Source organism: Vipera berus, assembly GCF_964194415.1.
Source record: "Vipera berus genome assembly, chromosome: 12".
Taxonomy (NCBI): domain Eukaryota; kingdom Metazoa; phylum Chordata; class Lepidosauria; order Squamata; family Viperidae; genus Vipera; species Vipera berus.
The window spans coordinates 2,549,580-2,577,050 of record NC_138215.1 but is presented as its reverse complement, the minus strand read 5'-3'; the positions used below and the strand labels follow the sequence as shown (position 1 = coordinate 2,577,050).

General features: G+C 45.0%; 1 protein-coding gene across 6 annotated transcripts; it reads left to right on the top strand.

The window, feature by feature from the left end:
• The first annotated feature begins 874 nt into the window (after positions 1 to 874).
• On the top strand, positions 875 to 26,067 carry ANP32A (acidic nuclear phosphoprotein 32 family member A). Of its 6 annotated transcripts, XR_014027672.1 has the most exons (9): positions 875 to 1,129; positions 16,238 to 16,387; positions 18,166 to 18,288; positions 21,762 to 21,960; positions 23,399 to 23,466; positions 23,677 to 23,737; positions 24,525 to 24,593; positions 25,076 to 25,205; positions 25,691 to 26,067. XR_014027672.1 is itself a non-coding variant. In XM_081337277.1 (8 exons), exons 1-7 carry the CDS (start codon positions 1,076 to 1,078, stop codon positions 24,584 to 24,586), a joined length of 699 nt encoding a protein of 232 aa, XP_081193403.1. In that variant the 5' UTR covers positions 875 to 1,075; the 3' UTR covers positions 24,587 to 24,593; positions 25,076 to 26,067. The 6 variants fall into 6 exon arrangements, 4 of the variants coding, with proteins under 4 accessions (XP_081193403.1, XP_081193401.1, XP_081193402.1 ...); XR_014027673.1 differs by having other exon boundaries at positions 24,525 to 25,205; XM_081337277.1 differs by having other exon boundaries at positions 23,399 to 23,448; positions 25,076 to 26,067.
• Positions 26,068 to 27,471: the final 1,404 nt, after the last annotated feature.

The window sequence follows — 27,471 nt, the reverse complement described above, 5'->3', positions numbered from 1 at the left end:
ATAAATAAAACCCAACAGTTGACACTACTTTAAGGCAGGCAGGACAGGGTGGAGACCAGAATACCTGCGATACCACCAACGACGCAGCAGGAAAAGCAACCCGATTAAGGCGTTTCTTCTCCGCCCGCTCATACAAACGGGACATTTAAGACAAGATGCGGAAGCCAAGCTGTCCAGAGGGGGAAAGCCCGAGCCAGTCCAGCTGCTGCAGCTTTCCAAGGCCCTTGTCGCGTCCGACGCGGCAGCCGAGGAGCCCCCCTGCCCGGTAGGGTTTCCCGCTGGAGCCCTCCGGTCTCCCCTCTGATGAGCGACAGCGGCCTCTTCCCGGCCCCCCGCCACAGCGGTTATCGGATCCGGGAATTGCCCGGCCCGCCCGCCCGCCCGCCTTTCCCGGGGCCGGTCCGGGCGGTAGCAGCGGCACCCCGGAGAGCAACGGCGTCTTTCCCGGCCGAGAAAGCACCACGCGCTCCGCCCGCCCGCCCGCCCGTCTTCTCCGACGCTGCTCCGCCGCCAGACCTCGCCAGCAGCTGCTCCGTCGCCCGCCCCGCGGCCGCGCCTCGGCCGCCCCGGCGCTCACCGACCCGGCGGGCCGAGGGCTCCGTCAATCGGCAGGCGGCGCCCGGCCCGCCCACCGAGATTCCCGCCCGCTGCGCCTCCGCCGCCGCCGCCGCCGAGCGGCCTCCGACTCCCACCGCAGCTCGCGCCGACTGCTCCGCATCTCCTTCGTTAGCGACCGGGCGGTCGCACCCGCCGGCCTACCGCGTTCTCCCATTGGTACGTCGGCCGCCGGCCCAGCCTCCCTCGTCCTCCGGTTGGCCTCGCCGCCCGTCCCTCAAACGGGAGCCTTTTCTCGCGGAGCGCCCGCCCCCGCGGCGATCACGCTCGTGTGCGCGCTGGTTGGCCGCGTTGGGGGATTCCGAGCGAAGCTGGTTGAGCGCTCAAAGTCCCTCTTCGCCTCGCGCGCTGGCTCTGGACGGGGGGCGGGCGGGGGGGTCGCCGCTGGAGCCACCGGTGTCAATACAAAGGAGGGAGCGGAGCGCGGCGGAGCCAGGCGGCCTCCCGCGGAATCGGGGACATGGACATGAAGAAAAGGCTCCACTTAGAGCTGCGGAACAGGACGCCCTCCGACGTAAGCCAGCGCGGGCGGCGGGGGGCTTCGCGGCGGCGGGGGGAGAAACCGGGGCGGCCAGGCCAGGCCAGGCGGGGCGCGCGGGGAGCCCCACTGCGGAGCGCCGGGCGGGCGGGCGGGCGGGCGAGGGCGCCGTCCTGCCAGCTGCCGTCGCGAGTGCCGCGCCGCTGCCCTTGAGGCGCCCACGGGGCGAGCGCGCGCGGCGGTCTGCGCCGGAGGGGGCCGAGATGGCGGGAGGGAATCGCCCCCACCCCGCCTGGTCTCCGGAGGCGGCGGCCGCTGCTTCGCCCGGGCGGAAGACGAGGAACGCGCCGCCCGAGCCGGGCTGCCGGCCGACTTGCTCCTGCGCTCGGGAGGAGTTTGGCCGGGGCGCGGGGGGGCCGGCCGGCGAGGGGCCGGGGTCGCCCGCAAGTTGAGGCGTCCCCGGATGGGTCGCTCCCGCGCCGCGGATCAGGCGCAGTTGGCCGGGGAGCCATATTTGCAACTTTGTAGTCCTCATGAACGCGCCCTTTCTCCTCCTCCCCCCGCCCCAGATGTGCGGGGCTGGGGCGGCAGCGCCGGGGGGGCGGGAGGCCCGATCGCCCCCCGGGCCCCCCTGCCGCGCTCGGGCCGGGGAGGGAGGGAGGGGGCGGCGGCGGGGCCTCGGCTCGGCCGAACTTGGGATGCTGCGGGCGGGCGGGCGGGCGGGCGGCTGCCTGGGAGGCGAAACTTTGTCCGGAGTTGCGGGGGGGGGGAGCGGGGGCGCTGCGTTTTCCTCCCAAGGAGAAATTAAGGTTGCGGGGGGGGCGCCGCGCGGCGAGCTCGGGACTTGGGGGCTTCGCCTCGCCGGGAAGCGCTTCGCGCCCAGCCCCACCCGGGGGGGCGATGTTTTCCTCCGGCGGGGCGGGGGGGCCTTTACGTAAGGCGGGGAGTCGCGGCGCTGCTGCCCCCCCGCGTGTCACCTGCCTCCCGGGCGAAGCGCCGCTCCCGCCCCTCCCCCGCGCCGGAGCGCCGACCGGCCGTTTACGTCAGGCCGCCTTCGCGCTCGGGGAGCGGCGGCCCGGCGGGAGGGGCACTCGGAGCCCCCCCGCGCAGCTGCCCCTTCCCGGTCCGCGGAGGAGCGCGCTCGGCCCCTCGGAAGCAGCCGGCCTCCGCCGCGCCAGCCGCCCGCCCGAAGTAGGACACGGCGCCATCTTTTTCCCCCGCCGACCTGCAGCGAGGAGAAAGGGCTGCCCGGGCGAGCGGCGCCGGTCTCGGCCCCCCGGCGGCGGACGCGGACTGCCCGAGGCGCCTTCGCGGGCTGCGGCCCTGGGGGGCGGCGGAGGCCCCCCGCCCGCCCGCCCGCTGGCCTCGGTGCGCCCCGCTGAACGCGCGCCCAGGGCGGCCGCCTCCCCACCCGGCGGCCCGGAAGGCTGAGGGAAGCTCCGCTCCGGGGAGGAAGGGAGGCGGCGGTCGGGGGGGCGCCCTCCACAGCCTGGCACGACGGCCGCTCTCCAGGGCTGCCATTTTGTCGCCGAGGGGAAGGCGCGCAGTTAGCTCGGCGAGCCAGGAAGGGCCGGGCGCGGGGCCTGCTCGGGGCGGGCGCAGCCGACGGCGGCCGCCTGGGCTGAAGGGACGGGGAAGCCCGTGCCGGTCGCTACCCGATGGGGAGAGACGGGCGGTTCGATGCCGGTTCCGAGAGGCCCCGGCCCCAGAGGCGAAGGCTACTCTGGCCGGTTTTACCTGCCTGGCAAAGGACCCGGTGGCCGCCCCAGACGGGAAAGTCTTTTGCAAGACCCCTCCGGAGCCGCAGCTGGGGCTCGGTCCCCATGGACCTTTCCTTACCGGAGAGGGACGATTAGGCAATTGACTGTCCTTGGAAGGGCCCCTCTCTTTTCCCCGACTCTTGGAAGCTGCAAAAATAGCTTCTTGCCGTCCCTCTGCCTGTCTTTTGCTCAAAATTTTGCAGCTATGTAATAATCATTGCAAAGAGTCATGTTGTGTCAAGATGGCTTCGCAGTGTTCTGTAAACTTGGAATGCTCCACACTTTATTGAGAGAGGGAGTTCCTTTAAATATGTTGGCAGAAAGAATGGAATCTTAGGGATACCCCACTCAAAAGGAAGTAAAGAAATTCAGCTGTCTAGAACTTACTTAGACTGTGATTGTGCACATAAGAACAATGCAGATTTATGTCAAAATTTTCATTTATTACTCTTGAGAATTTTGCCAAATCAGAATTTGCGTTTTTTACAAAAAAATTGGCTTAAAAGTGTTAAGCAACTTAGTTAACAATTCAATAAAAAATTTACATTGAAATTTTTTCCTGGTATTCTTTGTATTGATTATTAGATTGGAGTGTCAACTGTACAAATGAGCATGGCTGGAGTATTTTTTGCAATAATTGAAAAAATACATGTAAATAAAAGAAAGGTGAAATCAGTAAGAAGTTAAAATTATGAACACAGTTCTCATGTAAATTTTGAAGAGGATTGCACTCAGAAGCAAAGCTTTAAGTTACAATACTTAGTCTAGGGGCATGATACCTTCTGTGTTAATTTCTGGCTTTGTGGTAAATTGGTGCAATTTACTAGTTTGTTTGAATACTGTTTTATTCACAGCTGCATTCTTCATTCTCATGAGCTTTTCTGAGCTCTTGTGGGTGAAATTTGTCTCATTTCCTGGCAACAAATCTTGAATTCAGTGGGACTTGCTTCCAAATAGCTGTGTACAGGATTATCTCACCAGTCTTGTAATCGTGCTGATTTACAAAAGACATTGGTTAATTACATAATGGAAAAACAGTTGAGAATGAGGCAGGGAATTCAGGCTTCTGTGAATGCAAGTAAGATACAAACTTCAGGATCACCAAAATCAGGGACTTGTTTTTAAACATGTAGTTTCAGAAACTTACATTCTTCTTCTTTCCACCAGGTGGACTCAGCACAGTTCACTAAATAAACAACTTGAAAACAAAGCTGTAATCTACCAAAATTAGTGTCAAAATAACATAGCAAACAGCCAGGGGAAAAGCCATTAACTATAGATCAAACTAAAAATATTCAGCAAGTGGCCTTCAACAGCTTGATTTCCCCCCCTCAAATATCTAAAAAGGTCTTCTCCAATGGAGCCTATTTTTATTAAGAGCTTGCCTTTCTCTGTTGGGCAGGGGAATCTGGAAGGGCTCCAGATCTGGGAGGAGGAACATATGGTGGTCCTTAAGACATCAAAGTCCCAAGTCATTCAGGCTCACTTGATCTAGTGAGAAGGTGATTTCATTCAGAGCATGACAGGGCATTATGCTTAAAAGCTTTTGAAATGCAATGGCATCGGGAGGCCTTCTGCATTCATTGGGGACTGATAGCGAAGAAGGTTTTCTAGAATTCCAGGTTCCTGTCTATTGTGTTTCTGTAGCAACACATTTCAAGCTCAGTGAGATACTAATGAAATGTCACCCTCTCTCATCTACCTTGGGGATAGATGTGCAACAATTATAAACTCTAGTTCTCAAATATGTCCATGAACTTTTATTTTATTAGATGTATCTTGCCATTTCCTCCATGAATTTAGAGAATTCTTATGAGGTTGGTAGAAGTGAAGGAGTCACTGGTCCAAAGTGACCACTGAACTTTCACGGCTGAAGATAGACTTGAACCTGGAACTCCCTTATCTCAGTCTAGCATTTCATTTGTTTAACCACACGTTACAGTTTTGATGCAAGAAGAGAAAAAAAAAACCTTGGGGGCTACTACTAGTAATATAGAAGTAGCTTATTAGTATGTTGGGAAGTAGCCTACTAAACTTACCCAAGGACTTTTTTTTTGTCATTCCATCCCAGCTGCCTATAGACTTTTTAGTGTTTATAGTTCTGATGTTGGTGAGTTTAGACATGACAGAGCATTAAAAAATGGATATATTTTTTTTGAAAGTACATCCAGGTGACTTGGATTCAAATCCAAATTCAACCATAGATGAAATAAAAGTGAACTCATTGCGAACTGTTATTTTGGGAAATTAAATTTGGGTATATACTTAGTGGCTTCAATCCACTTTGCTTTCAGGTTGCAGAGGAGGCCCTCTGAACAGTTTGCAAGTACAGGTTTTTCTGCTAGATTGGAATTCCTATAAAAAGAGTAATATAACTCGGCATAGAAACTGGCAAAACCAATAAAACCTGCCTACAGTTTTCAGAAAGCATCTCATATTTCATTAATTAGTTGGGACATTAATTAGTCAGAAGTCAACGCCTTTTCTTTATTTTTTCCCTTTGCCCTTCCCTTTTTCCTCCCTTATTTTCCTACTATTTTCTTTGTATTTTTTTAATTTTATATTATAAACTAATAAATAATGTGCTAAGCACATTGATTTGTGCTTAGATTGTAAGCCGCCCTGAGTCTTCGGAGAAGGGCGGGATATAAATGGGATTTAAAAAAAATTAATTAGTTTCTGTTATTGAATGCTTAAAGGTGATGGTTCCCATAAACAGCTACGTAATCCAATGGTAAAGACATAAGCAATAGAAATGAGAGGATGAGGTAGATACAATCATAACCAAAAACCCCAGATAAAAGTATAATCTTGTTCTTATACTAAGTTATCTTACAATAAGATCTTAAAATATCTAGTTCTTATTGCAAATATGCAATGTCTCCTGCAAACCACAAAGATTTTAAAATGGTAAAAACTAGAAGCCAGCCTGAACTCATTTCTGTAGCAGCCTTTGGACCCTCATTGAAATTCATCTAAAATTGTCAGTGTGAGAGAGTGTAATGCTTTAGGGTTCAAAATGAAAGTTGTGCTTTTTTTGGGGGGGTTATATATCTTCTTCAAGAAATATAACACTTTACAAATATTTCTAATTCATGCATGGACAAGTGTTGGGGCCACAAAATTGCACATAGGGTGTGTTGGTTGATGTGCATGTAAATATCTAATACTCCTTTACACACTCAGAACCTTCAGCTCCCATAACACTTCTTGAGGGCTCTTCAGCAGTGGATCAGACAGCTTCTTGGAGTCCCTGGGACTCCATCTCTGGAGCTTTTTAAGCCCAGGTTGGATAGCAATTTGTTCAGGACAGTCTGAGAATTCCTGTCTGTGGTGGGGACCTCCAACCCCATGATTCAATGAAGCCCTATAGGTGCTTATAACCACTAGAGTTGTTTCAAGAGTGTTTCAGCTACCCATAGAATCCTCATATAGGTGGCCAGAGGGGCAATGCCAGCCACCCAGGTGGAATCTCTTAGCCAACTGCATTGCAGTAGCAGCAATAGCAGAACCAGAATAGGGAGGGAAGAAGGAGCATAAACCCTACAATTGTTGCGGAACAGGCTTTTGTAAGCGGAGGCAAGCCATCGGTTGCCCTCTTCCTTCCCACAGCTTGATTTTGGATAACAGTTTTTTTTATACCTTTCCTGTCTAATCTTTTTTTATGTAAATTTTATTGGTTTTTATAAGGATGGGGAGGAAAATGAAGGGATAGGGTGTAGGGTTGGGATAGTGGGAAAGTTGGGGTAGGGGTTGGGGTTTCCCCCAATTACATTCAATATTTAGCAAATAGCATATTGTCTGGGTTGCTATGCAATATTGAAGGAACAAGGTGGGATTTAGCTCATAGAAGACTAAATGTGCAGCCACTTAGTTATAATGCACCAGTGGCTACCTCGTGGTGTTTAAATGCTGCTTTGGTGCTCTTAAAAGGACTGGTAGAATGAAAGTGTTACTACTAATAGCTAGATTTGCATTTTTCCAGTAGTATCTACTCTTTCTTACAAGCTGACATATACTGGATTGATTGCATTGGGCCCTCAAGTCCAACCCATTGCTTGTTTGTAGAAATTCAGATTAAAATGTCCCTGACATCTGGTGTCTAGTCTATGCACATGATGGCTCTTGTTAAACCTCTCTTGCTGTTAGCAGTTTTCTTTCCTAACAGCCAGTTGGAATTATAGTATTGTAACTTTTATCCATTCCTTGTCTTTTCTCAAGAATTTTGGGAAATTGTAATTTTCTGTGTGACAGCCATTAAATTATTTCAAGAGTATTATTGTATTTTCCCTTGTCTTCTCTTTTTAAAGCTAATTACTAACAGTTGGGTTAATCTCTCCTCATGTAATTTAGTTTCTTATCTCTCCATCCTCAGAATCTCTCTTTGATCCTGTAAGTTTCTAGGCACACTTCTTTAAGCGTGGTGCCCAAAACAGTCTTCAATATTCAGGTGATTTTACATGTGACTTTTTTTTACAACTATATCATACTACAGATTTGAAGTCAGTCTCCAAACAACTACTATTCCAAAAAAATTTTCCAGCCTAATATCTGTTTTTTTTTGTCTTCCCACTGTTTGTACTGTAACTGGTAAATAAAGGTATCCTTGAGTTACAAAAATTTCTGTTGTTAAGTGAGACATTTGTTAAGTGAGTTTTGCCTCATTTTATGACTTTTCTTGCCACAGTTGTTAAGTGAATCAGAGTAGTCGATAAGGCAGTAATCTGGTTAAGTGCATCTGGCTTCCCCATTGATTTTGCTCATCAGAAGTTTGCAAAAGGTGGTCACATGACCTTGGGACACAGCAACCATCATGAATATGAACCAGTTGCCAAGCGCCTGAATTTTGATCACGTGACCATGGAGATGCTGCAATGGTCATAAGTGTGAAAAAATGGTCATAAGTCATTTTTCCAGTGCTGTTGTAACTTTGAAAGGTCACTAAATGAACTGTTGTCAAGGGCTACATGTATAAGCACTTTTTCACCTAAATCCTGAATTAAAATGTTACAGGGTGTGGGATCGAATACAAAGTTCTGTGCTGGACTTTGGCACTTTCACTTCACTCCCTCCCATTGAGGGAGAATTCATGACTCCTTACTAAATAAAATTTCAGGCCAGATGTGCATCTGCTAAACTGTCAGTTTATCCAGAGAAGATTTAACTAGCTTGCTAATGATAATGTCATGGAGCATTTTGTCAAATATTTTACCAAAACTGAGGCATATCGACCATGGTATCCTACTGCGACGTCTCAGGGGGCTGGGAGTGGGAGGCACCGTTTTACGGTGGTTCTCCTCCTACCTCCAGGGCCGCTCGCAGTCGGTGTTGACGGGAGGGCAGAGATCCGCCCCGAGGCCTCTCACCTGTGGAGTCCCTCAGGGGTCGGTTCTCTCGCCCCTCCTGTTCAACATCTATATGAAGCCGCTGGGCGAGGTCATTCGTGGTTTCGGGGTGGGGTATCATCAGTACGCTGATGATACCCAACTTTTTCTCTCCACCCCGAACCAACCCAGCGATGCCCTCGCTGTGATGTCCCGTTGCTTGGAGGCAGTCCAGGTCTGGATGGGGAGAAACAGGCTTCGTCTCAATCCTGCCAAGACTGAGTGGCTTTGTGTATCGGCATCTCGGGCTAACTAAACTATTCCACCTTTAATGATGGGGAGTGAGGTGTTACCCCCCCCGTTGATAGAGCTCGCAACTTGGGCGTCCTCCTGGACTCATGGCTCAATTTTGAAGACCATATAGGAGCCGTGACCAGGAGGGGCTTTTGCCCAGGTTCGCCTGGTGCACCAGTTGCGACCCTACCTGGACCGAGATGCCCTACGCACAGTCACTCATGCGCTTGTGACCTCCCGTTTAGACTACTGCAACGCTCTACATGGGGCTGCCCTTGAGGACCACTCTGAGGCTTCAACTGGTGCAGAATGCGGCCGCGCGAGTTGTGATGGGGGTTTACCGATACTCCCATGTAACACCTCTGCTCCGTGGGCTGCATTGGCTTCCGGTTGCCCTCCGGGTGAGATTCAAGGTGCTGGTGATGACCTATAAAGCCCTAAATGGCTTGGGTCCGGGATATTTGAGGGAACACCTGCTGCCAGATCAAGTTCCCTTCGTCCAGTGCGCTCGCAGAGGGAGGGTCTTCTCAGGGTGCCGCCGGTAAAAGATTGCTGGCGGATAACACCCAGGGGGAGGGCCTTTTCTGTGGGTGCGCCTACCATCTGGAACCAGCTGCCCGTGGATCTCAGGACTGCCCCTGACCTACGCTCATTCCACCGGGACCTGAAGACTTGGCTCTTCGAGCTCTCTGGCCCAGGCTGAGAATTTTAACTGGGGTTTTATTTTCAGGGATAATTTAATCCTTTATTTGTCTTTTAACTTTGTATTTTGTATTGGTGTGATTTTAAAATGCCCTGTAAACCGCCCTGAGTCCTTCGGGAAAGGGCGGTATATAAATCTAATAAAATAAAATAAATAAAATATTATTTCTACATTTCCACACACTATTAAGGAAGCTATGTAATTTAAAAATGAGAGATTTATTTTTTTCTAGTACACTTTGAAGAAAATATCTAAATGTACAATAGAGAATGTGACAAATAAAACATATAACAGATAAATAAACCAGGGATTTTAAAGAATTGTGGAGGTTATAGCAGTCATGGAAGTAACACCTTTCTGATACATATCAATCCACATTAAAGGACAAAAATTACTATTGAGCTAAATTGAATACCAAGAACCCTGATGAACATAATATAAATTATTCATTGGAATTATATACTATATGTAAAGGTAAAGGTTCCCCCGCACATGCGTGCTAGTCGTTTCCAACTCTAGGGGCCGGTGCTCATCTCCGTTTCAAAGCCGAAGAGCCAGTGCTTGTCCGAGGACGTCTCCATGGTCATGTGGCCGGCATGACTAGACGCCAAAGGTGCACGGAACGCTGTTACCTTCCCACCGTAGTGGTCCCTATTTTTCTACTTGCATTTTTACGTGCTTTCGAACTGATAGGTTGGCAGAAGCTGGGACGAGTAACAGGTGCTCACTCTGGTACGTGGCACTCGGGATTCGACCCTCCAAACTGCCGACCATCTGATCGACAAGCTCAGCATCCTAACCCACTGAGCCACCACATCCCTTATACTATATGAGTTCAGCCTATATTACTAAAATTGAATTTAGATTATGCATAAAACTCAATTTTGTGTATGGTAACAATCCATGTATTAGATTATAGTCTGTGAAAGATTTCAAGCTGAAGCATGTGAAATTTGCTTTTAAGGTACAAAGTTACTTCAGACTTCAAAGCATAGTCCCACAACTTGATTAGCCAATGCTTCCACAGAAGGGATCTGACAGTTTTCCAGTAAGAAGCATATAGTGTCATTGTAGCAGTTATAATATATGGAAGCAATTCAGTATATTTTCAGTAGGAGTGTTTTAGGTTAAAATGGGAATTCAGATTTTAAGATTTGTTCCATACTGGTATAAATCATTTCTCAGAATAACAGAATTAGAAGGAATCTTGGAGGTCTTCTAGTCCAACCCCCTGCTCAAGCAGGAGTCCCTACCAAACTATTCCAGCCTGTCCAATCTCTTCTTAAAAACCTCCATAGGTGGAGCAACTTCTGAAGGCAACTTCTGTTCCACTGGTTAATTGTTCTCACTGTCAGGAAATTTCTCCTTAGTTCTGGGTTGCTTCTCTCCATGATTAGTTTCATCAGTTACTTCTTGTCCTGCCTTCAGGTGCTTTGGAGAAGAGCTTGACTCCTCCTTTCTGCGGCAGCCCCTCAAATATTGGAAGGCAGCTATCATGTCACCCCCTAGTCCTTCTCTTTGTTAGACTAGACATACAGTGGGACAAAAAAGTATTTAGTCAGCCACCAATTGTGCAAGTTCTCCCACTTAAAAAGATGAGAGAGGCCTGTAATTTTCATCATAGGTATACCTCAACTATGAGAGACAAAATGGGGGGAAAGAATCCAGGAAATCACATTGTAGGATTTCTAATGAATTAATTTGTACATTCCTCGGTAAAATAAGTATTTGGTCACCTACAAACAAGCAAGATTTCTGGCTCTCACAGACCTGTAACTTCTTTAAGAGGCTCCTCTGTCCTCCACTCATTACCTGTATGAATGGCACCTGGTTGAACTTGTTATCAGTATAAAAGCCACCAGTTCACAACCTCAAACAGTCACACTCCAAACTCCACTATGGCCAAGACCAAAGAGCTGTTGAAGGACACCAGAAACAAAATTGTAGACCTGCACCATGCTGGGAAGACTGAATTTGCAATAGGCAAGCAGCTTGGTGTGAAGAAATCAACTGTGGGAGCAATTATTAGAAAATGGAAGACATACAAGACCGCTGATAATCTCCCTCGTTCTGGGGCTCCACGCAAGATCTCACCCCTTGGGGTCAAAATGATCACAAGAACGGTGAGCAAAAATCCCAGAACCACACGGGGGGACCTAGTGAATGACCTGCAGAGAGCTGGGACCAAAGTAACAAAGGCTACCATCAGTAACACACTACGCCGCCAGGGACTCAAATCCTGCAGTGCCAGACGTGTCCCCCTGCTTAAGCCAGTACATGTCCGGGCCCGTCTGAAGTTTGCTAGAGAGCATTTGGATGATCCAGAACAGGATTGGGAGAATGTCATATGGTCAGATGAAACCAAAGTAGAACTTTTTGGTAAAAACTCAACTCGTTGTGTTTGGAGGAGAAAGAATTCTGAGTTTCATCCAAAGAACACCGTACCTACTGTGAAGCATGGGGGTGGAAACATCATGCTTTGGGGCTGTTTTTCTGCAAAGGGACCAGGACGACTGATCCGTGTAAAGGAAAGAGTGAATGGGGCCATGTATCGTGAGATTTTGAGTGAAAACCTTCCATCAGCAAGGGCATTGAAGATGAAACGTGGCTGGGTCTTTCAGCATGACAATGATCCCAAACACACCACCCGGGCAATGAAGGACTGGCTTCGTAAGAAGCATTTCAAGGTCCTGGAGTGGCCTAGCCAGTCTCCAGATCTCAACCCCATAGAAAACCTTTGGAGGGAGTTGAAAGTCCGTGTTGCTCAATGACAGCCCCAAAACATCACTGCTCTAGAGGAGATCTGCATGGAGGAATGGGCCAAAATACCAGCAAGAGTGTGTGCAAACCTTGCGAAGACTTACAGAAAACGTTTGACCTCTGTCATTGCCAACAAAGGGTATATAACAAATTATTGAGATGAACTTTTGTTATTGACCAAATATTTATTTTCCACCATAATTTGCAAATAAATTCGCTAGAAATCCTACAATGTGATTTCCTGGATTCTTTCCCCCCATTTTGTCTCTCATAGTTGAGGTATACCTATGATGAAAATTACAGGCCTCTCTCATCTTTTTAAGTGGGAGAACTTGCACAATTGGTGGCTGACTAAATACTTTTTTGTCCCACTGTACCCAGTTCCCGCAGTCATTCATACTGTGTAGCCTTCAGACCTCTTGTCATCTTTGATGCTCTTCTCTGCACTTTTCCAGTATCTTAACATCTTTTTTTGTATCATGAATGGCCAAAACTGGATGCAGTATTCTGACCAGTGTGGAAAGAATACTGCACTGTACGGTCTTATTGGTGCAGTGTAAAGCAATACTAAAACTTCATGTAATCACTGAATATGAAAAAATGGTACAATGTAAATTTTCAGCAATTTCTAAAAAATGAATTGTCCATTTTAGCAATCTAATTGAGGTAAAATACCAACAATAAAACAAAGAGGTTACATTGAGTATAATGTTTGCAGTAAATATAATGTTGTTCCATTGAAATTGTCTATTACTGATTCAAATTTTGCATCAATTTAATCATAATTTTTGACCCATTTGGTTTCTGACTCATACTTCACCAGCAATGTAGACCAAGGCCCAGCAGATTGTCCTCTGAGTTATTTTCAAATTCATTCTAATATCTCCTTTCTCCCCTTGTTTTTGCAATTCTGCAGTAACATGTGGATACTGAAATCAGACAAACTGGACCAGTAAGAACGGATTTTATCTTATTAATAAGTAAATATTGCAGTCTGAATAAATTATCAACTATAACTGGATTCACATTTGTTTGTTTATTTCATTTATCGCTTGCCTTTATTATTTTTTACAAATAACTCAAGGTGGTGAACACATATAATAATACTCCTTCCTCCTCCTATTTTTCCCACAGCATCAAACCTGTGATGTGGGTTGGGCTGAGAGAGTGACTGGCCCGAGGTCATCCAGTTGGCTTCATAGCTAAGGCAGGACTAGAACTCAGTCTGCTGCTTCCTAGCTTGGTGCCTTACTCAGTAGACTAAACTGGCTATCTCTAATAACAAGGAATAATTACCATATTGTTTTCATGGTGTTTAAAATCTAATAACAAAATGAACAATTCAAGAAAGCAAAAATTCAAAACACCATGAAAACTGCAACCTCTGGAAACAAAGAATACGAACATCTTTCAGTTCATGTTAATTCAATTCAATTAGTTCACTTACACAGTTCAGTTTAATTAATAGAAAGGAGGGACCATTAAGTTGAAATAGATGAGCAAGTGAACTGTAGACGGGAAGAATAAAGGCAATGTTAATGTCCTAGTCGAAGAGTTGGTGGCTTCCCAATTGTTCTCTGTTCCTCAGGATCGGCAAAATCAAAAAATGGTCATCCTGTGACTTCGTAGCTTTTCAGGTGTTTTGCATTCCAAAAGTGAAATTGGGTCATTCACATGACCAGCCCACTTTACACCCGTTACGACTGTACTAGGCAAACTCCGTCATGTCTGTAATTTGAGAACTACCTGCACATTAACAATTTAGAGGTGGGCAGCTTTTCCACATACTGTGCACTTTGGTGCCTTAAGGGGAGTTTGGTTCCTCCTCTCCCATTACTATTTATCTAAATTTCTTATGCACTCAGGCCCTCCCTCAGCTGAGGCACTGCAGCCATCTGATTTTCATGAGAAGGAAGGAGGGAGAGTCATGCTCCTGCAAACATAGCGCTATTTGTTTATTGGTTTTCCATTTTTTAATATTTATCACCGTCTTCCATTTATGCACTAACTCATTCAATAAGAACTTTACACAGGGAGATATGTGCAAGAAGAATGAAGCCCAAGAATTTCAGATCCCTGAAAATATGCAAGTGTTCTGTCTGTTAGCATCTTGATAACTCCAAAATGCACAAGAGGAAGGGTGAGGAATGACCTGACATATGGAATGGCAAATTTCAGTGAGAAAACAGCTGCATTAACTGAGAGATAGAATCAAGATCACATGAAGTGTTAGTACTGCTTTATAAAGTCTTGATAAGACCACACTTGGAATACTGCGCTCAGTTTTGGCTACCATATTATAAAAAAGATGTTGAGACTCAGAAAAGAGCAAGAAAGATGATTAGGGGTCTGGAGGCTAAAACATGAAGAATGGTTGCAGGGATTGGGTTTGTCTAATCTAGTGAAAAGAAGGACTAAGGACGACATGATAGCAGCGTTCCAATATCTGAGGGGCTGCCACAAAGAAGAGGGGGCCGACCTATTTTCCAAAGCACCAGAAGGCAGGACAAGAAACAACGGAGGAAAACTAAACAAAGAGAGATTCAACCTAGAACAATAGCCAGAGGAACAGCTTGCCTCCAGAAGTTGTGGGTGCCCCATCAGTGGAGGCCACTTGTCTGGAATGATATAGGGCAGACATGTCAAACTCGCGACGTCATGTGACATTGCGCAATGTATTAGGACGGTTTTGCCATTGCCAGCAATGGGATGGGCGTGGCTTCTGGATGATGCGTCTGGCCCGCGGGCCAGCAGTTGGACACCCCTGATATAGGGTCTCATGCTTGAGCAGAGAGTTAGACTAGAAGACCTTCAAGGTCCCTTCCGTTATTCTGTTGAAACTGAAGTTCCAGAGAATCTAATTGTGAAATTAATTTTGAATTCAACAAAAGAACACAATTCCAGGATTTAGCATTATGGCAAGCTGTGAAGATCTGTACTTTGAAAAAAACTTAAAAAGAGCAGCTGTCGGCCAACACAGAGACTGTGAAGTAGTCCAGCTAGCTAATGATTTTGTTCAGTTGTACTCTGAACCTGGATTAGTTGAAACTGCAGCAAAATTTTCTTTCCAAGTGATTGGAAATTCCTTTCTGTTCATCTGTGTGTGATTGTTTGGAGTTACAGCATTGCCAGGGTCAGCAGTTCAGCCAAGGGAGGAAGAGGGCTTATCTCATTCGTTATCTGTCTTTCTTCCAGGAAGACAAGAGGCAGCAACCACAGGAGAATTACTTGATTTTATTGTCCTAATAGTTGGGCTTGGAAACTCTCACCGAGATGCCGCACCTAGCCTAAAAACACTTATTTTTTAATCCAGTGCAGGTAGTCCTTGACTTATGACTACAATTGAACCCAAAATTTCTGTTGTTAAGCAAGGCAGTTGTTAAGTGAGCTTTGCCCCGTTTATTACCTCTTTTGCCACAGGTGTTAAGTAAATAATTGCAGTTGTGAAGTGAATTGTGTGGTCATTAAGTGAATCTGACTTCCCTATTGATTTTTCTTGTTGGAAACCAGCTGGGAAGGTTAAAACTGGTGATCACATGACCTTGCAACCGTCATAAATACATGCTAGTTGCCAAGCACGCAAATTTTGGTCACATGACCACGGGGATGCTACAAATGGATATAGGTGAAAACTGATCATAAGTCACTTTTTCGAGTGCCATTGTAACTTAGAACAATTACTAAACGAATAGTTGTAAGTTGAGGATTACCCGTATTGCATCCAGGTCTGTCTGCTTTTTTCATGCCATTAAATACAGAGTGGAGCATTGGTCATAGGTCAGTGGCCAGAATTGTGTTGAAATGAAAGCAGTCTCTCTGCTCCTACCTGAAACTTCCATGCAATTCTTTAGTCGTTTTGAAACCTGGTCCTCTTAAATTTACTCCGAAATGCTGTATGTGTTTGGCTTGAAGCAAGCCTGGAATAGATCAGTGTGAGCAGGTCAAGACCTCTGTAGAATCTTACGAAGGCTATATAAATTACTCTGATATGTTAAATGCCTATTTATTTATCCATTTATTTATCCTTTTAGAAACCTCCCTTCTCCCTCACAGAGGGACTCTAGGCTGTGTACAAATAAAATATTAAAAACATAAAAAAGGAATATAACATGTGAAAAAGAAGCAAAAATAGTTAAAATTCAACCTTAAAAGGGGGGAAGAGAATGTCATTATGCTAATGATGTTATATGCTAGTTATTTCTTGGGGGGGGTCGCCATTCCTTCATCTGATAGTTGTAACTAAGGGTGACTGAAACTGAAGATGACATAACTGAGCCTTATTCTATATAATTTTTGTCTCCAGGTAAAAGAACTTGTTCTTGACAACTGCAGGTCCTACGGAGGAAAAATTGAAGGCCTCACAGATGAATTTGAAGAGCTGGAACTATTAAGTACAATCAATGTAGGCCTCACCTCAGTTGTAAACTTACCAAAGTTAAACAAACTTAAGAAGGTAGGTAGTTGTCTTATTTTATGAGTTGCCAAATAATTACTTATATAAAAGACCCTTGAACCCAGTGTTGAATGCAGGTTTCTCTGTGGCTAAACAGTAAAGCAAAACTTTGGATCTCTTTAATAAACATAGTATTATCTTAACTGTAACATGCAGAGATTTCCTAACATTTCTCGCTTTTGTTTATTATAACTCTGCAGCTGACACCCTCATTTTATACAGGCCCGTGTGCCCACCTGACTGCCAGTTCAGTCTCATTTGATAGTTGGCTCAGGACATGCAGGCTCCTGCTTTTACAGGATGGCCGAACTACAGGCTGCCCTCCTTCTCCCCCCCCCCCACCCCCATTGGCTCCCTTTCTTTCCTTCCTTGGTAGCATTTTCTTGGCCGAGTCAAAGCTGCCTTGCCTTTGGAATCATCCTGGCTCTTCTCTGCTGACGATGCCCAGCTAAGAGCTGCCCTTTTGCTTCCTTGTTCTCACTCTGTGTTCAACATTTGTTTCCTCTTCCTTGTTGAAACAATTGGCTCTGCTAGCCTTTTTACACTTTGGTTTCATTGCCCTTCCGTTAGCAGACTTTTGTTTTCTCATTGGAGGTGTTAATTCAGCTGTTCTCTTGGTTGGCATCTCTCTGCCCTGCATGTGACTCTCCATGCTGCTTTAGGACATACTATCCCGTCACCTGCATATTCTCTCTTTCCCCATTCTGCCTTCTTTCTGCTCCATCATTAGTCCTGAGATGAGATAAGATAAGATAATCTTTATTGTCATTTTACTGTGGGCACAACGGCACACATCAAAAATGAAATTTAGTTGCCCGCTCTCAAAGTACACACCGAAAACATAGTATAGACAACATATGTATAGACCCACACCCCTACATATACATAACAATAAAATATTAAATACTGTCCATCTTGAATATAGAACGGAAGGAGGAAGCCTGAGAGTTCACAAGGTTAATGCTGTATGGAATGAAACTATGGCTGAATCTCCTCCCAGAAGGGAACAAGGAAAACAGTTCTGAAGAGGATGAATAGTGTCCCAGATAATCTTACGGACCCTCCTCAAGCAACGCTTCTGTGCTATGTCCTGGATGGGAGGGAGGGAACTGCCAATGATCTTTTCGGCCATCCTCACCACTCTGAAGCGGCGATGCTTCCAAACCAGATTGTGATCTTGTATGACAGGATGCTCTCGATCGTCCTTTCCTTGTTCTCCTTTTGAGAATGAATGAATGAATGAATGAATGATCGATCATCTCACAGCCCACCTTCCCTCTCCATAGGTTGCCTGCTTAGCTTTATCTGGACTTCCAGATGTGCTATGTGTCTTCCTTTGTTCAACTGTTTTGATGGCCCTCCAATCCCACCATCATTGGCTCCCAATCTATTTTTAGTTTCAGATAAGCTGTGCGACTCCCCCTCCAAAATCTTCCACCGTTTCTCCAGGCTCCCTCTCCTCATTCGTTCTCTTGCTTCTCCAGTACCTCATTTTCTCCAAGCATCTTTCTGATGCTGCTGCTTTAACTTCCTTTCAAATCACTCTTTAAACCCTCTGTGTCTGGAACCATCTCACGTAGCTTTACTTATTCTTTGGGGAGTTACCTGGGTGGAATTTCAGATGGTTGCTGCCTCAGGAAAGGGATGTATCCTTTGTGAAGTGACATGCGTGCACAGATAAGATTTTACTGTAGATATTGGAGAGCAAATGCTATATCAGCTTAAGAAATTAATAACAAATTGTATTTTTTTAATTGGCTCAATATTTATCTCCACAGCTCGAGTTAAGTGACAACAGAATCTCAGGGGGACTGGAAGTATTGGCAGAAAAATGTCCGAACCTCACACATCTAAACCTAAGTGGCAACAAAATAAAGGATCTTAGTACAATAGAACCACTGGTGAGTCCATATAGACTTCCTAGAGAACCATTGCTTATCAGTTTTCAATACAGGGGGTCCTTGACTTACAACCACAATTGAGCTCAAAATGTCTGTTGTTGTTTTGTCCCATTTTATGACCTTCCTTTCTACAGTTGTTAAGTGAATCACTGAAGTTGATAAATTAGTAGCCTGGTTGTTAAATGAATCTGGCTTCACCATTGACTTTGCTTCTCAGAAGGTTGCAAAAAGTGATCACATGATCTTGGGACACAGCAGTGGTCATAGGTATGAGCCAGTTGCCAAGCATCCGAATTTTGATCACCTGATCATGGAGATGCTGCAAAAGTCATAGCTGTGAAAAACGTTCATAAGTCACTTTTTTCAATGCCGTAACTTTGAACGATCTGTTGTAAGTTGAGGACTACCTGTACTCCTGGGATTATTCCTGTAGCCCTGTCGCCCTGCAGCCTCTCTGGCCCTCCCCGTTCCTTTTTTGCCTGTCCCTCAGCACCGCCTGGCCCTTCCCAGATGGCCTGCAGGGCACAAGCCAACCAAGAGTTTGGGTTCTCTTACCCACATCCTGCGCTGTGATCCACTCAAGACCACCTTTCATCCAGATTCCTGGGGCCTACCTTATTCCCAAGAGGTACAAAAAAAACCCCTCTGTAAGCCGGAAGACAAAGTAGACAAATGACATGTATTCAAGTATTTGAAAGGCAGTTTCAGCCAATCTTGCATTTTTATGGCCCATCCTTTCCACAGAAAAAGGACAAATTTCTGTCGCTTTCAGTGGAGTAGGAGTCTTTTCCAAATTAACCCAGCATATGTTTCCTTGTTTCCTTTGGTCTTCCTTGGCTGCCTAGACTTCGTACTGGTGTTGCATTTTTAAACTTTTATGGCTTTCTGTAGTCCCTTCAGTTTGCCAGGCAATAGTTTCCCCCTTCCCTCCCTTTTTCTAAACTTAAAACAGCCTCATGGTCTCGCTAGTCTCCTTGACCCTTCACCTTTCTAGACAGATTCATAGAAACCATATTTGTGGACTAGTCAGAAAGTAAAAGAAGACCATAGAAGCAGGAGGTGCCTCAGGTGAGGGAACAGGTCAGGATAGGCAGACACTTCTTAAAGATAGAACAGCTGTCCCCCAAACTTGGCTGCAACGATTGTCCTCTGTTACCCGTTTCCAGGCCCCTTGAACGGCTGCACTGGACTTTGACTCAGTAACATTACGACTGACAACATTTTTGGATCTGCTTCTGTCACACGTCTGTGCTGGCTTTCTGCTGGGAAAGTCAACACTATATGGAAAGTCAGGGCTTTTTTCTCATAGAACACTCAGAACGGCTCCCTCTATTTGGCTTTAGGAGTAGGCAATCTTGGCTCTTTTTTATGACTCGTGGACTTCAACTCCCAGAATTCCTGAGCCAGCCACTCTGAGGGGAAAGAGAGAGGTTTCCAAGCTGAGCCATGCTGGCTCAGGAATTCTAGGAGTTGAAGTCCTTGAGTCATAAAAGAGCCAAGGTTGCCTACCCTGCACTAGAGGAGGACATTAAAATTATTTACAAGGTTACTTCTTTAGGAACTAAACTTTTAGAATCTAAAACAGCTAATTCAAAAAAGCCAACAGGAAAGAACCTCACATTTTTCATCTGCTTCTGTGTTTTGGAAGGTAAAATTAGATAACAAAATAATCTATTTCCTATGTTAACATCTCTGCAGTGAAATCAATAAAGGTAACAGGAAAGAAATGAGAAACATTTTTCTCAATGTAATATGTCTAATTTAGCTGATGCTAGAAAAAAAATAGTATCTTGAACACTCTTAAAAACTTTTGAATCTATAACCATCTATTACAACTAAACCGCTTTAAATTAAACAGTTCTTAAGAATGAAATAATTCTTAATTTGGACTTTACTTTTACTGTTTGGACTGTTGTGTGTTTTGAAAAATAGATTATTTAGAATCTAGTTATGTTGCACTTCAGTCTGTAAATAATTAACCTAGTATATACATAACAATATATGATGTTTCCCATGGTGAGGTTAACATCAATAACAACATTTATTAAAAAGGCTAAAATAATTTCTGGTGGTATTATCTGTACATTAAAATTTTGTTTAGTCATAATCTTTCACTTCACATTCTGGACAAGCAGCTTAGCAAGTGTATTCAGTAGCATATGCCTTTTTAAAAATATCAAACATGCAAAGAAACAAAAATAAAGTCCAAAATATCTGTATTACATCCAGAAATGCCAACTTTGCAACCAATATTTCTCATCCATAACTATGGTACCCTAAGGATACCTGCATACATGCAAATGCTTCTCTGGGATCAGTAACGCAGCAGGGATTGCTTTTTCCTTCCAGTAACAGATTGCTGGGAAATACCAAACATGGCCTTGAGAATTCCAGTGTTTGTTACAAATTTTTCTGGATGTGGTTGGAAAGAGGCTGTTTGGCGCCAGAGACCACTGCTACGAGGAACACAGCTCTGGGTCGGGGTTCGGAGCAGCTCTGGGTGGGGGCTCAGCACGGGCCGTGGCGTGGCAACTGCGGGGAGGGGATTCCCCACGGCGGCTGTGGGGAGGGGAATCCCCTCGGCATGTGGCTCTGAGCCGCAGGGGTGGGGATGCAAAGGACGGGTGGCGATGCCATAGCAAGACACCGGCATCGCTCCCATTGACAGCACCTCTGAGTTCCGGCACCTTTTTTTTTTTTTTAAGAAAAAAAGCACTGTGGAAAGTACACAAGAAAAAAGAGTCCCTAAGGATGAAACAGTAAAATGGTAGTGCTATGTGGTGCCTTTGGCAGCCTCTTAGCCCTCAAATGGGACCAACATCTTCCTTTTTAAAAATCGAATAGAATCCCTTTCAGTGCTGACATGAACAGAGAAAAGTCTTAGGTACTTGATATTTTTAGTTAATACACACTGATATTTGAGCCCATGAAGCCTATTCTTCCACAAGGTTTGGATAGGTTGGGGAGTGAAACTTGCCCAGTCTCCCGGGAGCTTCTATGGCTGAAGGTAGCCTTGAATCTTCCATCCCCATAAAGTACAGCTTTATTTGTGGCTTGGCGAGGGAGCATCTGCAGAATTGGTTGCAGACCTCCGCATCTCCCTCTGGTGGTTGCCTAAAGGGATGTTGTCTGTAGTCTGGAAACAAACAGGAGGCGGCTTCTTTCATGGGATTTAAAATTCCTGGCACACCTTGAGAAGATGCAGTCAGGGTTTGTTCCCATTGGGCTTTGGACAGCTGTCTTGCAGAGTCCCAGTGATTTGTGGCTCCAGGTGAAGCTTAAATCCAGCCCAGCTGAACGTGGCCACTTCCAAACCTCTTGTAGGCCAATTCTGATGCTCACTAAATTGAAAGGATAGAGTGCCTGCTATTTAAGAAGCCTTTTAATTATACATTTGGAGCGTTTGTTGTTATAATTCTGTCACAATGGTGTTGGGCTGAGGGTTGGCAATGAACCCCTTCCTTTTCTTTCAGGAGAAGTTAGAAAACCTGAAGAGTTTAGATCTTTTCAATTGTGAGGTCACTAACTTGAATGACTACAGAGAAAATGTCTTCAAACTTCTCCCTCAACTCACATACCTGGATGGCTACGATCGAAATGATAAAGAGGCCCCTGATTCGGATGCAGAAGGCTACGTGGAAGACCTAGATGATGAAGAAGAGGATGAGTTTGGTGTGTGAGATTGATCTCTAGTTGAGGTTGACTCCCAAGAACAAAACTCCATATCTTTGCCTTATTTGATGCAGCAAAACTCTCCACAGAGTTATCTGTATCAGTTCATAGCACTCCAGTTTGTCCTGGAAGCAGGAGATGGAATGAATCCTGAAAAATTCCTAGATTCCAGTGCCCCGTACTTCTCATTGGCACCAAATATTGATGAACATTGGCATCTTGCATTAGAATGGTGGGGTAAAAGTATAACAGGACCACTGACTAGCAGAGGTAGTATCTAAACGTTGATTTTATTTCTCTTTAAAATTACTGGAAACACAACCTCTGGACATGATAATGGCCACTCCTACAGATTGCTTTCAAGAGGATTACAATGAATTGGAGGAAGAGACAGTACTCAGTGGTTAATACGTACAGTGGCTTAGTGGGACCTTTGTTTAGAAGGGACAGCAGAGGCCAGAAACAACTGCCTACAATCCACACCCTGATTCTGAATTTCCAACAAGTTTTAGGCATAATTGCTGCTTGAAAATCAGTGACTACTTGAGTAGATGGACCCCTTTGGATCTAATCCAAAGGTGGTTCTTATATTCATGCTCTTTTTAGTATCATGGTTCTCTGTTCATAAATACCTGGCTTTCGTGGCATGCCATACCACGCAGTGCAGAGGTGTGTCATGTGCAAGCAAGGAACTATTGGCCTGGGGATTGTGGGGAATCCTGTCCTCGTTCTGCAGTTAAGGTTACTGAAGAGGCAGGTTCCTTGCAAGTCTATTATCTGAAAGGCTAATGCTAGAATGTTAATGTTGACAAATGAAAAATACTCATGATAGGAATGTAAACATTGATTAAACTTCAGAAATATTTGGAACTGACCTTCACATCTTTTCTCTCATTATATTCCACTTTGTAAAAACATCAGGTGGTTTTGCTGTTTTAAATAGATTTAGCTGGTTTGGAGCATTTCTCCTTCAATTTGCATGAGATGAGAGAAGTGGCAGAACTACATGATAGGCTGCTTAATGTTCTTGGTCTTCCTTTTGGGAAACCCAAAATGGGTTCTTTATTTGTTTATTTACTTTATTAAATGCCTATCTTCTGCCTTCGAGGCCTGTCTCCTTTCTGAGCCTAAGATAGCTTGCACAGCGCTTCTTTCCCTAGTGTGAAAGAGACATTTAGTTAATAATCCCAACTTTCAGATAGCTGAAGGAGGGAGAGTGGGACTTTGGTATTTTTGTACTTGCTCAGTGATCCCCTCTCTAGATTACTCCTGCAAAAGTTCAGGGCTCCATCCTGTCCTGACTGTAATGGTGCTCTTACACTTTGTGGCCTGGGATAGATAAAGCAAAGATTTAGGAGGAGAACTGGAAGAAAATGAAATTGACTCCTCGTTGGACAAGGTGATAAAATGGTTTGATTTTTCTGTTTTGTTTTTATAGGAGAGTATGAATTAGAGGAAGAGGAGGATGTGAGTGGAGAAGAGGAGGATGTGAGTGGAGAAGAGGAGGTAAGACTGTAATAATTGGGGGAGAGAATTAGACCAGCTGTAGGCATCTTGTTTTGGAATGGAGGGTGGTGGGGTCTGTGATCAGCCAGAGCAGATAACGGCCTCATATCAAATGTGCTTTTGGCAATTCCTCTTCCAAAGCAAAGTAGTTTTTCCAATTTAGACAAATTCTAGATGGAGTAAAACACGTTTGCCTTTTCTCTCTGGCAGGAGGATGAAGAGGGTTATAATGATGGTGAAGTAGATAATGAAGAAGAGGACGAAGAAGTTGGTATGTGCAAAACAAACCTTGAGAAAATCTCTTAAGGCTAAAAGGCTAAAGAATCAGGACTGTAGCACAGTTCTGAGAGATTGACTTGTTGTGCTGAGGTGTGTGTGGGGGTTAAGCTCTTGGCCTGGAAGCCAGGTTCAAGTCATCCCGCAACCAGAGGCTTGCCTCCCCCCAGAAGGAAGCTCTTTGGAGAGAAAATTAGCAGAGCCTCCAGTGACCATGCCTCGAGCTCTTAAGAGGAAGGAGAAACACGAGAGCTATAGCTTCTGTTTGGTGCGGCTGGGAATTTCTTCAGGGAAAAGTTAGTTTCTCTCTTGACTATAGCGCTTGTAGAGTGGCCTGGAACTCTTCAATACGTAGTTGGGATTAAACAGATACCAACCAGCTAATTTAAAATTAAAAGCATGCAAAGTAGCCGCTGAGAGGATTAAAGAGTACTGGGTTAATACTTTTATTTTATTCCTCTTCTTTGCACGTATTTTATATGGGAAAATGCTTTTAATAATGCTTAGCTAACCAGTTTCCACAGCTGGGTGCAACCTGTACTGTAAAAGTGGAACTTTGCTCCCCGTGGAAATGGGACAGGAAGTGTGGCTGAATTTGACAGGTGGGGGAAGCGGTTTTCCCCCAGAGCTGCTCCGGCCTTTGTGCAGCTGGAAATCGGCCTTCAACATACGTGGCTTTGCTTTGCCCTGATCGCAGAAGCCCTCCGTCTCCTACGGGTGGCCTGGGGAGGGGGGCAGAGAGATGTTCCTCATCCTGACCCTGCAACCCTTTCCTTTGACAGATGAAGCCCGGGGGGAGAAGAGAAAACGAGAGGCCGACGATGAAGGCGAGGAGGACGACTAAATGCAACGTAATCTGTTTTGGGGGGAAATAAGTTTCCTATTGTGATTTGACTGTTTATACCCTGTATTTTCACCCCTTCTCACCCCCCCTCCCTGGAATGTAATGTTGCTGTGAGATCAAGAAGGAAATGCTTAATTTTATGGGCAAGGGAATTAAAATAACATATTTTTTAAAAAAAACCTGCCATTCAGACTGCTACATTTTGTTTCTGGGAAAAATATTTTATCTGTTATTCCTGTTTATGCAGTAGCAAACAGAACGCAAGAGATAACTTCAGTTTTTCTTGAAGTGGCTCATCTTGGACTCTAGATTTTTTTTAAAAAAAAGTTTTTTAGAAATAAATATGAGCCATAAGATTTCCACAATGATTCAAATTGATGGCTGGAGGGTGGAGGGATAATTTGGGCCTGAAGACTCAGTGGCTTTTCCCCCCTTTTTCCCAGTTTCTGAGGATAGTGTAAGTCTTTCTTTCTTCTCTTCTGGATGCAGCAAAATTGACCGTGGGAGCATCCCAGCTGCCGCAGGGGAGCAGCAGCATCTTGATAACCAAGTGTTTCCTTGTTACCTGTTTTGTGAATGGCTGCCGTTCCCAGGAACCCTTTTCTTCCACTTCTTATCGGTAACACTTACTTGGCTGTTTGTAAATAGTGACCAACTATGTAATATCTCTCTCTCTCTCTCTCCCTCCCTCCCTCCCTCCCTCCCTCTCTCTCTCTCTCTCTCTCTCTCTCCTTTTTATTTGGTTTGTGGGGGTGATTTTGCAAATTTTTATTTTAAAAAATCTTGTAGAGCATGGCTGGGCAAGCTCTCCTGGGATGGGAACTGCTCGAGAATATGGCAGGATCCTTGTTCAGCTCCCATTCCTGGATTGTTCGTATTCTGACTATTGAGGGGGGGTCTAGAGCAGTTCTCTGTAAACGGCAGTCATGGAAATATCTATAAATATATATAAAAAGTGTTCCTAATTTCCTGAGTTAACTGGTGAATTGCATTTGACAGTTGTAATAAAAAAAGAAAATGTTTGAACCCTTTTAACTAAAGTGTGTACTATTTGGTCTGTAAAATACTATATATAAAAATATATTAACAATTCCTTGATATTAGGTGATGGGAATCTGTTTCCACGTGTGTTCTACAATACTCTGAAGATCTTTGCAAGCTTTTAATTGCCAGAGGAGACAGTACTGGACGCCTAGGCCAGTCAGCTCTCTTTTCATACACGAGCAAGGATTGCTGAAAGAAAAGTTGTATTTTCTTTAAAAGTCAGTAAATTGACTACAAAGTACCTAGTTTGTACAGATTTGATTTCATGTCCCTCTTCAGACAAGAGCTCTAGAAGCGGCTTGTATTTTCTAGTCAGTTTCTCATCTGTATATAAACAAACACGTCCATTGCGGCCTTCCCGCTTGCTCCCCAAGAGCCAAACCTTTTGAGTTTTATGTCTTTGTTAATTATGAATTTCAATAAATCTTTTTATACAATTTTTTTCCTGTGGCTTATTGAAGTAAATGGGCCACGTGGGAATTTTCTGTTTGATTTTAAAGTTTTTTTAAAAGAACAAACTTGTAATTATTTTAAGAAACTTTAAACTTTTTTTAAAAAAGTAAAATAAAATTAATCACAATGGCTCAGTCCAGCAAACAGGGTAACAGAAGTCGGGGCCTGGTTGCATGGCTCTACCTGCAATGTCTCACTTTCAGGCTTGCCAGAGGAGCCCGCTAGGCCCCTGGAAGAATGGGAGCTACCTGTCCAGGAGTGGAACATTCCAGAACACTCTGCAATACTCTGTTTCTCCTGTGGGCCAGTGACCTGGCCATTCTAGGGAAGAAATGGGAACAGCCCAGGGTTCTATAGAAAAAGTAGTATTGCATACCCCTTATGAGACACCCGATAGATCTGATTTTTTTTGTGTCAGGTTAATGAGGAGGGGTTTTGCAACCTCTGTAGCCTCATTGGTTTTCCAGTTCCATTAGATCCTTTGGGAAGATTCTATTCTAGCTGGGAATGTTCCTCTGCAGAGACTTCTTTCCCTTAAGGAACCATCTCGATTTGTCTACTCACAAAGTAGGTGGAAAAACTCAAGAGGCTGAATGTGCTTTTACTATCCATCCAGCTGTTATGAAGACTACAGTAGATAGCCGCTTTCTAAAAAGTCCTGGGCTTTATTTCAGTTTATTCCATGAGTCTCTTTGCTCTGTCTCCCCGTCTCCCCACCGTCCTTTTGAAGGTTTTCTCATTGCACCCAGAAGGCAAGGAGACAGCACAACTGACTGGTTTGCTATTTGGGTAGCTTTATTTCATTGCTTTTGTAGGGCGGCATAAATAATAAGCAAATGGGAACACTGAAGTGGCACAGTGGAAAATCAGTGTTAGGCACAGAATACAATGTGAACCTTGATGGCAGAGATGCAAAGAGAAAAGAGGCCTAGTTGCCTGACTGTCCTTGTGAATTAAAGGTAAATCCCAAAGAAATCTTTGGTGCACAATGTGGAATCTCTGGCAACCCAGCTCTAATCTTCAAGGAAAGTGATTGTCCGCATACTGGTGTGGGAAATGTGAAACCGCAGGACCAGAAGCCCTGAGAAATTGAAATGGGCAAAGCCCAAAGGTCAGCTTTTTTCTGCCCTTGATGGACAAAACTGATCCTGCCAGATTCACTATTCTGTACAGTAAAAGCTATGCTGGCTTATTCCACACAACATCTGAATGGGTTGATTCCCAAGCGACAGTTGAGGGAGAGCAGAACTAGTATGGCTTCAATACTTTGAATGTGTCCCCTTAATTTGTTGAATTGGCCAATCACTTAGCTAGTTCCGAACCGGTGAGAGCTGGATCAAAGCCAGGTTTATCACTAGTACAGCTAGGTGAGCTGGCTGGTCCAGGGG

Bases quoted from the DNA above. Each gene is read 5' to 3' on its own strand.
- ANP32A (XM_081337275.1), top strand. From the start codon at position 1,076: ATGGACATGAAGAAAAGGCTCCACTTAGAGCTGCGGAACAGGACGCCC. The intron at 18,289-21,761 runs GTGAGTCCATAT...CTTTTCTTTCAG, and splicing joins TTAGTACAATAGAACCACTG to GAGAAGTTAGAAAACCTGAA. The intron at 23,738-24,524 runs GTATGTGCAAAA...TTCCTTTGACAG, and splicing joins AGAAGAGGACGAAGAAGTTG to ATGAAGCCCGGGGGGAGAAG.